Below are 10,713 nucleotides of genomic sequence, written 5' to 3' on the forward strand. Positions count from 1 at the left end.
TTTTCAACCCTGTAATTGGGGACTATCAGGGTACTCGCAGGGGTTGCAAATCTAGCCTCCAAATCTCACTTCTCAAATCTTTGTAGTGTTCGAGATATGACGTTTCTTTTATGATTTATTCAAAACTTTTCAAGAAAGTTAAGATTTAAAAAAAATCAAAAACTTTCAAGATCTCAATCCTGAAATTGGCAACTGTGAGGGTACTCCTGGGAGTTGTGAATCCTGCCTCTGAATATGACTGCTCAAATACTTGTAGTTTTTGAGATTTGATGTTTAATTGGATTTTTCAAGATTTTTCAACGATCTTGGATGTAAATAGTTTCACAAAATTTGAAGTTACCACCTCTATAGTGAGGCTCTGTCAGGGTACTCCCAAGAGTTGTGAAATTTGCCACAAAATATGTTTGCTCAGAAAACTTAAATTCAATTGTATTTCTTCTAATTTTAAAACGTAAATTAAACTAGAATTTAGACGATATCTAGTGCTCAGAAATACAATCGGAGAATTTGTGCGTAGCGTTGTGTTAATCTCACAAAAAGCGGTGGTCGTCTTAACAGCTGTCATCGTATGTGCCGTACACTCTTTTTTAGGAACTGAGATGTATGAACATTATAACAATAATCTATTTTTCATGCATCAAATCTAGACAAAGAAATCAGCTCTTCGAGAAAATGATGGCTTTGTAGTTAATTATAATCTAAGTTTAAATGGTTTTGTAATCTTGGTTTTCTGCATCTAGAGGTCTCGATCGGCAGCCTGAACGCAGCAATTTACATTACTGGGCACGATCTCTTTTGAATAGTTTTTGGCTCCAGAGATAGTGCTGCTGCAGCTTGGAATATCTGAAGCAGCATTTTCAAGTTTTAATGAACAAAATGAAAACATTTGCTTTGATTGTTTATCGAGGTTTGAATTTGATTACGTTCAAGTTCAGTAAAAACTCAATATCTGAGAGGAAAGCAAAACATGCTCTCCAACAATGAATATGCAATTGAGGATAACAGATCTTGATCTCTTGAGTTAAGGTTTCGATACTGGAGTTTATTTTCTAACGGTTGATCAGCGGCGTAAAAGAAATTACCTATCGACCCAGTTTTCTTTCAATCATATAAGTTTCTTGAACTCAAAAAGCTTAAACTCGATGAATTTTTTCTTCGAAACTTTGCAGATGTGGAAGCTGCAAAATAATGAACAAGATACGACAACAATAAATTGGTCTGGCATAGGGGTGGGAACCCGTAGTTACACAAAATTTTATAGTACTACTAGTGCATTCACCGATCTTTGATTTGTGGAGGCGAATTGATGGTTTTCCACATTATTAGGTTAGATTTATAGTGCTATTTGTGTTTGTTGATTATTTGTGCCATCTGATTTTTCGTGGAAAACGAAAAAACTAAAACCTACCCATTTTCAATATTTGTAGCATAATTTTTTCACCTTCTATGTAGTTTTTGGTTTATAAAGGAAATGCTCTCATCTTTTACGCTCTGATTTTTTGTAAATTGTGTTGCCAGATGTTTTAAGTGTCAATGAATCTTGTGACAACACTTGTATAGGTCGTGATGATTTTCTAAAGTTTTTTTTTTCAGGAAGAAGTCCAAGTTTTTGTTCACGCCTAATTTGATTTCTGTGGTTGGACTTTTGGTTTTTGTAAGTTCAGTTCAATTTCTATGCGTTTACCAAAGAGCTAATGGCACGTTAAAACGTGAATGACGTCTTGTTTCCAAAGGGTATTGCAATCGGGTAAACTTTTTTCCCTTAAACAACTTTGTCCACAGGACTCACTTTGTCCTTCACAAATCCGCTTTGCAAATCCCCTTTTCTTCGTCCTCTTTGCAAATCCTACTCCTCTCGGTTTCAATTATTCAGCATGGTTGAGTTTGTTATTTTAAATATCCGTCCTTTTCAAAATTTGCTTTTTATGTTGGTTGTGATTTTTCCAACTCGATTTGTCAAAATTTTATTTTTTTTCCTTTTTTCGGCTTAATAGTCTCGGGTATATTATATATCGGTTTTTGTGGCCTAATTTTGAGTGGTTTCAAGAGAAATATAGTTTTTATGTTCACCTCTGGATCTGACGAAATGCTGAAAATCATAATAGAAGTTATTGTTCAAGTTTTCATGACAACAGTTTTTTTGGCTTTTTTGTTTTTTCTTTTTTTTTGGCTTGATAAAATTCGGCCTTTATTATATGGGTTTAATGGTCGCATATTGCGCCTATGGATGGCCGAAGAAAATTTGTGTGTGACTGTTTGTGTTTTGAGGGCGAGGGGGACTTAATAAATTGTTATTATTTTTGATTTTTTTGTAATTTCCTTTTCCTTTTTTTCGGCTTGATAGGTTTTAGCCTATATAACAGCGGATTAGTCGCCTCATATTTCGTTGTTTAACGAGCTCTGTATGTGTTTTGAGGGTAAGGGGGACTTAATAACTATTTAGTAGTCTTAATTTTTTTTTCGGAATTTAGTAGACTAAATTTTTGACGCGTGAATAAAGTTTGTGTGTGTGTGTGTGTGTGTGTGTGTGTGTTGTGTTTGTGTTTGCTTGTTTGTTTGAGGGTGTGAGGGAATTGATAATTTAAAAAAAATTTTGGCCTAAGGGGTGTCTGCTTAGGTATTTCTGGGTTTGTTACCGCGTGATCATTTTTCTTTCGAAGATTTTTTGCATTCTTTTGTCTTGGCTCGTTGTTGTTTCAAACCTAGCCTTATCGATAAATCTATATCGAATTTTTTCAACTTCGCAGCTTTCGTGTTTTGTATCGCAAGTGGCGCGAAGCTCAGCCTCGCGTCTGTGTTAATTTTACATTTCTCATTGACCCAGTTTTTGGCAATTAACAATTGATCCAATTTGTTTAAATTAGGTTAATTTTTTTAAATCAATGTCAATGATAGTTGTTTCTTGTTTTTCAAGAATTTTAAAGTTATATTTTTCCTTTGTATTTCAAAATAGAATTTTTTGTTCAAAAAACAAGCTGATATTTTTCCAACTGACTTGACTGTTGGCTATCGTCGTCGGCTTTTCACTTTTACTTCAACTTCTTCCAATTCGATTTGCCAGTGTGTACAGTAGGGTTTTACTGCCTGATTCCAGGAACCTCATGGAAAGACCATGGGGGGCTAAGTGTGTTATCATTTTATTTTTTTTTGATTATCTTAATTGTTCCAAAGATCTCTACGCCAATAATAATTGCATGTTTGTAGAGTTTAAAATGGTGTAGTCTGAAAAGTTATCTGATATTGTGGATCGTCTTTTGAAATGCATGATAAATAAAACACGATTTCACGTGATCGAAAGTAGCCAATCACGATATTTTTTAAAGTTTTTATCAGGCTTGAAGTTCCTACAGACCAGGAAGTATAAGCTATTTATTAGGGATAAGCAAATTGCTTTTGCAAACTTTATTTTCACATTTTAGGTTTTGATTCTATTTTGTTTAATCGAAAAGCGAACCTGATCTACTCCGTCTTTGTACTTTGCAGAGCACTCGAAGTAGTTGTAGGCTCCGATTCTGTCTGCAACACGCACACCCTCTTCTTGCGTTAGAGGCTTTCTCCCTTTTTTGTACAGATTCTGAAAGAAAAACGTTTTTTCGAAATTAATAGATGGGAAAGTAGTTTTTTTTTTAAATTTTTAACTACATTTATTGGATAATTTGAACTCCTTTTTCTTAACTTTGGTTGGTATAAGGCAAAAAGTGATGATCACAGAAGTTGCTCAGATTTTTACTAGGGTTCGAGGCAACTTTGATAATTTGAACAAAATTATAGTGCAATTGGACAAAAAAATCCAACTAAAAATGGGTGATTTTTGGTTCCTTTTGTTTAAACAAGAATTATGCCAAAGCTATCGGGTCAATTGTTGAGCCAATTAAATCAAAGTGAGTCTCTTATCTAGACCTAACAAATTTAAGAGGGTATGATCTTCAAAAATTTACACAAAACATTTAAAGATGGTTTTTCAATCAAATGTTGGTATTTCATATAGTAATTATTTTATCTTTTGGTTGTCAAAGCTTTTAGATTATATTTGCTCAGATGAAAATTTATCAGCATTGGAAACTGTATTTTTTGCGCAGATTATCGGTTTTTGGGGTAAAGTTTTGGATCTGAATTTCAGAAAATAAATTACGCATTATTAAATCTGGTAAAATTCTGAGCAACTTTTGTGATCATCACTTTTTGTTAAGTTTGTCCGGATAGTTTAAATTGGATAAACTTTTTTTGTTATTTTTGTCCGAATCGCAGAACTATAAATATGCGTAAGCTCGATGGAGACCCTATCGCGAAGTTTGTTGATAAAATACCGAGTATTCGAATAGGCGAATAGGAACATATCTGAACCGTTCGTGATTTTTTTTTCAGATAAATTAAATTTGAAGGTTCAATATGATGATTGAGGAATCCATCTACGGTTTAGACTCTACGAAAGTGTGGCGATCGACTGCAGTATGCGCAGTTTCAACCTTTGTCTGTTTTCTGTCGGGGTCTATTACAAAAAATTGCAGTCAGGTCGACAAGTTGTGGTCAATTTTGCCTGTAATACATGCAGCTATTTGGTGCAACTCTCCAAACTGTTCCGCATTTCCGACCATCCTTACAATGTTTGCAGTAGTTTTTATCTGGGGAGTTAGGCTGACAACTAATTTTGCCCTCAGAGGAGGTTATACGTGGCCGCCGTGGAGGGGCGAGGAGGATTACAGATGGGAGGTTGTAAGGAGTTGGCCTTCGATGTCTTATAAAGACAAAGTCACTGGTAGACGGATTATGAAATGGACCTGGCATTTGTTTAACTTCGCTTTCATCAGTCTGTATCAGAACATCCTGCTCTTTTCGGTTGTTCTCCCGTTCGTCCAATTGAACTGGAAGTATTGTAATTCAAGTTTGAGTCGCAGTTTGTTCGATGATGGGTTTGGGACACTCCAGCTCATTAAAGATGGAGTTTTGACTGTTTTTATGTTGTGTTTTGTGGTGTTTGAGGCTATTGCAGACCATCAGAGGAATGTGTTCCATTGGGACAAGCAGTTGGGAAAAGTTGATGGGTTCTGCAAGAGTGGTCTGTTTGCCTACTGCAGACATCCGAACTACTTATGTGAGAATCTTTTTTGGTTCTGTTTGTGTTTTTACACTTTGGATGTAAGTGACATGCCATCTATCTTCAACTGGAGTTGGCTCGGAACTGTACAGTATATGCTGTTATTCCATGGGTCCATAAACCTTACTGAGGATATTTCGATCAACCGCTATGGACGGAAGTTTAAAAAATATCAGAAAGAAGTGCCTATGTTGTTCCCAAAATTCTTTTGAAAACATTTGAGTAGTTGTTGCGCAAATAATCAAAATGTGCATGTAAATTGTTGTTGAATTACTTCATGCAACAGGTGTTCTCGTCAGACAAGAGTTGTTAATTAGTTGTATATCAGAATAGACGAAACTAATTGTTTTCATACAAATGGCAGTTTTCAAAAAAGATTTTTTTTTCTCTCATTGATTCGGCAGCCGAAGATGAATAGAAGTTTTTGGATGTTTGGGCGTGTTTTTATCAGATAGGTTTGTGTGTAAACCATATTGAAATCCTTTCAATCCTGACTCGAGCTGCAATAAGATCGCCAAAAACTTCTCCCTTTAGTTGGATTCGCACTTACTGTATGCGATGTTGTTTCACGGATATATTGAAACCACTGGTTGAAATGTGGGACCAAGATAACATCATCATTTAAATTAAAATGAACGATGGGGTGGAGGATGTTAACTTGGTCTCTTGGGGGGGGGGATGTCAACTTGATCCGAAATGTGTTTCTAATTGGGTGAGTTAAAGTAGATTTGTAAAAAGTTGTGAGTTTTACTTCTTATCGGCTTTTTTTTCAATCGACGTATCTGAACGATGTCAATTAACCTGAAACTGCTCCTTTTAACGTCTAAAACGAATTTTTTACTCATTTGAGCAATTAAAAAACCGTGTCAAAAAATCTAAGTAACCTGAAAGCACCGTTAGTTTTTGAACGGTTTAGCTGCTCAAGGGCACCGATATTGCTCACTCTTTGGCATTAATGTTACACTATGAGAGTGTACCTTGATGACCTCCGGGTCGTATCTGAGGTCCTTTTTGAGTGCGACGAGGATGTTCCTGGCCTGAGGACAGAACTTGCGCACCTCCGGCATCCACTGGTCCTCTATGTTGTCCAGAGAGTCTGGATTGTCCACTGAGAAACAGATGACGCAGATGTCTGCAGAGTGGTAGGAGAATGGACGCAACTGGCTGTATTCCTCCTGGCCTACATACAATACATTAGGAACATTGGAAAACTAGGATTTGCTCGAGGGGGGATTTTCAAACAATTTTCCACAAAATAGTCGATTATTTTTTTAGTTCGACCAAATTGATTCCCCGAGTAATCTAAGCACACTACAAAGAACCTAATTTGACCAAAAAATTTGCGCCGCCGGCAAATTTTTAACAAATGATTCAGGGGCGGACGCTTTTCTCTCAGGGATTCCAACCCCTCACTAACCAAAGGATCCTTCTTTGGCATTTTAAAGACAGCCATTTTATGCCGGCCAATCCTAAAATTTTTCTAAAGGCGCCTTTGGCTCCAATGTATACTAATTTTGAAGGGGAGCGCGCGCCAAAAACACGCAACTTTTCGATCAAAATTTTCGAAAAAGTGTCCAATTTCGAAGGGTGTGCAAGTATCGAAGAAGGTTAAGCGAGACCTTTTCAAAATTAAGAATCAAAATTTGTGCCAGAAAAACTTCATTCTTCCTGCAGTGTTTTTCAATCGAATTAAAAAGAACGCTGCAAAGTTTGCTGAATATTTGCTGAAATAGTTTTAAAATTTCATTGTATAATTTGTTTGTGTAATTTCCCGTATATTTAGTGTGAAAATCAAACCAGTTTTCTTTGACACTTATACGAGTTCTTTGGAATTTGCATCCCATCTGAAAGAGTTTTAATGTGATGACGCTTTCGATCAGCAAGGGTATTGGAATCGGATACAAAAATTCTTCCCATTAACTTTGTTCACAGAATGGTCAAAATTATAAATAGCAAATTTAAGTTCAGTTCATAACGAATTCAAATTTCGTTGCGTCTCCGGCACGTTTGGAGAGAACACTTGGATATGACGCAAAAGGTCCTGGGTTCGAACCTGACAGGATCTATTTTTTTTGCAGACCGGAAATATTCCGTTTCAGAAAGTTGTCGCCGTATTAGTTGCCTGCTATGTTTTGTTGGAATAGTTAACAAATCGTAGAATATTTTTGCCGTACGCATTTCACATTTATGTTGCTTTTAGTGTTTTCGTTTATTTCTACTGTTTGTAATTTTGCTAGCCTTGACTTCGTATACTTCCTTTTTTTTTCTTCTTTTTTTCGCTTAAAAGTTTTAATCTGCCCAAATGATTTAGGCTTATATTTAATTGGCTTAGTGACCTATTTTTGAGGCGTTCCAAGCGAGACATAATTTTTCTGACCCCTTTGGATTGCATAAAATGCTAAAAAGCTTAGAATAGAAATATAGTTCATATTTCATGACAACAATTTTATTTCGGGTCTACAAGAGTTTACACAAGTTTTGTCGTAGTACCCGACGGGTCCAAGCATCCGACGGGATTTTCCTTAAACGCTGTTGATTGTTTCTGGACTGGTTTTCCTTGAATAGAACAGCGTATCAGGCAAAACTTAGGTGTACGGCTTTTCCATTTTGTTAAAAGTTTTCAATGCTATCCTTTTCTTCCCTGTCTGCTAGCTTGCAATGCCCTTTTTATGTTATATCGCAAGTGGTGCGAAGCTCGGATTCGTCTCTGTGTATAACACTCGAACCCCTGCGAGCTTTCTTTAATGTATTGATAATTGGGGCAGTGATATCCAGTTAAAAAAAGATAATTGGGGCATTGATATCCAGGCAGAAAAGTTTAAGTGTTGATGCTAGTTTTGAAAGTATTCGCCATGCAAATTTAGTCGGACATTATCATTTAAATTGCCACAATTGCTGATTATCGATCGATGGAGAACGGTTGAGAAAAGGTTTGCAGTGGCGTGGAAAACATGATTCCTTGGCCTTAATTAGATTCAGAATACACTCCTGAAAGGCTAATATATCAGCCAATTTTTGTTGGTTAAATTAGATATCTTTTTAACCAAATCGGTTTAACCAATTTTTTATCGGTGGTTAAATCAGGTTAACAAACCATTTTTTAAAACCAATTGATTAAATCAATTGTTAAACGATTGGTTATATTGGACATCACTGATAGAGAGGTTAAGGAGGTATGGTGGCCACCCCACGCCATTCTTGCTTCCCAATCTAGAGTGATTGGAATAAGAACAAGTTAAAGCGTGCAAGTTAAAGCCCGTTCCAGATGGTTCAGTTCTCGTCAGGATCTGTTTTTGATAACTGAAAAATGTATTTGTTAGCTGAGTTGCTACAGCACTGACGTTGTTTATGATTTTAAAGTTTTTTGTGGTTTTAATTTTGTCTGTTCGTGCTCCTCTTAGTCAAAAGAAAGTATTAAATGTAGCCTTGTCTTTGAACCCTTAAAAATAATTAACGGAAGAAACTATGAAGTACGGTGTTTTTAAACTTGTTTTGAATACTTCAAAGAAAGCTCTAGAAAGTCAAGTGTGGTATCATTTTAAAGACCAATGGCTTGGGATTCCATCGTTTTTTTAATATTTATATTTTGTTATTAAAATCATTATCACTGGAAGTTTCCGTGCGACTTGCTTTTAGTTTAAGTTATGTATCATCGTATAATTTGAGCAAAAAAATTGAAAACCACGCCCTGATAATGCTAGCGTAATGTGTGGTATAGCTTTTAAAAGTTTTATCGGACAACGGCTATAAAACTTGGAAATTTTTTACGTTATTTAAAAGACCAAATCAGTTTGCGAAAAATTCAAGTTTTTCTAAGCTGGCCATTCAAGATTCGAAACCTTGAAATTTGTCAAGTTATTTCATGAAGGGAATCGGATAGCGAAAGAAAAAATTTTCTATTCAAGCCATTCAATTTAAGAAGTTTTAAAACATTTCAAGTTATTTCATAGAGCGAACCGGTTCGCAAAAATCTTTTCTTTGCAAGCTAATTAAGCGATGGAACTTTGGGAATATTTTGAGCGCGAATCGGTTAGTTACCAAAAGTTAATTTTCCTTAGCATGCTCAGTACTCTTTTCAGTTCCTTCGTTTCAGAATCGAGTTCATCTTGTTTAAATTGTTATGGAATTTTTTCATAGAGAAATCGAGAATATTCCAGCTCGAAACAATGTTTAAAAATCTGAAGCGTCATTTTGATTTTGACTGAAAACTTCTAGGATTTTCTGCATTCAGAAGATTTTCTGAAACGTTGAGCTCAACGATCGCTCCATAGCGAGTTATGACAGCTAAAACATGTGATTTGTTTTTCTGTCATTCGTTTAATATAAAGATAGATATATAACTCGGTTTCACTGTCTTAAGGTCAGAATTATTTCAAAAGTTAAAGACCTTGCTCAACAAATTTGTTAAAAGCTATATATACTATACCTGCTGTGTCATGTATTGTCATATCAACTGTGGTGTGGTTCACTTCGATATCTTTGCAGCAGTTCTCAAACACAGTCGGCTGATAGTTTTCATAGAAATCCCCGTTCACGTACACTTGCAGAAGACAACTCTTTCCTGTCATTCCGTCCCCAACAACCACTAATTAATGGTGCAGCAAATATGATACGCTGAGCTGGATCTCTAGCAATTTTCGTTATTTTTTTTAATGAAAAGATTTAAATTCAGTAAGTTGGATTTTTTTTTCCTCAAATGAAAATAATAGTGCTGCTTGGCAACCTTGCTATCTTTAAAGAAGTATAAATTTTTCTCGGTGTCAAAAATTTTAATTTGTTACCTTTTTTCAAAATTTGATAAGAACTACGGATATCCGGTCGACTCAATGTTTTTCTTTTGTGATTCAGATCATGATTTATTTCATAATCATAGCTTTAGTTTAAAAACGCCCCCCTTGCCCCACCCTACGCCCAATTTTTCCGAGGACTCGTGAATCATATGTGTACCTAATGATTTCCGGATTCTTTTGGTGGATGAGCTTGCAGGACTTGTAGAAGTTTTGACCTTGTCGCTCATTTTAAAGGGGTTTGTCTTTTTAGTTTCGATTTTAACTTGTGAAGTAAATTAGACTAAGACGACAATATCCCAATTATGTGCGCTTTTACTGCAAGTAATTCTAATAACTTTCCAACGAGCAATAATCGGTTATTTTTAGATTTTTTGCAATGATATTACAGAAGTATATATAATTATGAAATGGAACTGAAATGAATGTATTTTGCTATGATGTCTGATGTTTGTTCGTGGTAGAATGTGTTGTTTTAATTGCCAAATTATGACGCTCTATTGTTGTTACGAAAGAGCATAGTAACTAAATTATACGTGATGGAAATCAAGTGATGGTAAATGAAACGTTTGAGGGTTTTGTGGGTTCATCGAGAAATCATCTTGGTTTATCTCAGTTGTGGTTTGTGAATTGAATGGCTAAGGTAGCGGTTAGAATATACCTGGTTTAGTTCATTTTCTCCAGATGAAGTTGAATTGAGCCGACTTCAGCGGTTGGATCCAGTTTTGAATCGGGTCAGCCAAACTTAGCAAATCTTGTCTGTGTTAATTTCTTGCAATTGTCGTCTCTTTATCTCACAATGAGCGAGTTATTCTGAACCAGCACATCTTT

At 35.7% G+C, this 10,713-nt stretch overlaps 1 protein-coding gene across 1 annotated transcript; it reads right to left on the reverse strand.

The window, feature by feature from the left end:
* Positions 1-415: 415 nt before the first annotated feature.
* On the reverse strand, positions 416-10,712 carry LOC134857064 (ras-like GTP-binding protein rhoA). Its single transcript, XM_063873411.1, has 5 exons — positions 10,043-10,712; positions 9,522-9,680; positions 6,073-6,275; positions 3,455-3,574; positions 416-843 (listed from the first exon to the last, which is right to left on the reverse strand). Exons 1-5 carry the CDS (start codon positions 10,110-10,112, stop codon positions 772-774), a joined length of 624 nt encoding a protein of 207 aa, XP_063729481.1. The 5' UTR covers positions 10,113-10,712; the 3' UTR covers positions 416-771.
* Position 10,713: the final 1 nt, after the last annotated feature.

The sequence above is a fragment of the Symsagittifera roscoffensis genome, chromosome 1 (assembly GCF_963678635.1).
Source record: "Symsagittifera roscoffensis chromosome 1, txSymRosc1.1, whole genome shotgun sequence".
NCBI classification, from domain to species: domain Eukaryota; kingdom Metazoa; phylum Xenacoelomorpha; order Acoela; family Convolutidae; genus Symsagittifera; species Symsagittifera roscoffensis.

Coding starts and splice junctions, on each gene's coding strand:
- LOC134857064 (XM_063873411.1), bottom strand. CDS start 10,112: ATGAGCGACAAGGTCAAAACTTCTACAAGTCCTGCAAGCTCATCCACC. Junction 9,681..10,042: donor AAGAATCCGGAAATCATTAG/GTACACATATGA, acceptor ACCATTAATTAG/TGGTTGTTGGGGACGGAATG. Junction 6,276..9,521: donor GACAATACATGACACAGCAG/GTATAGTATATA, acceptor TATTGTATGTAG/GCCAGGAGGAATACAGCCAG.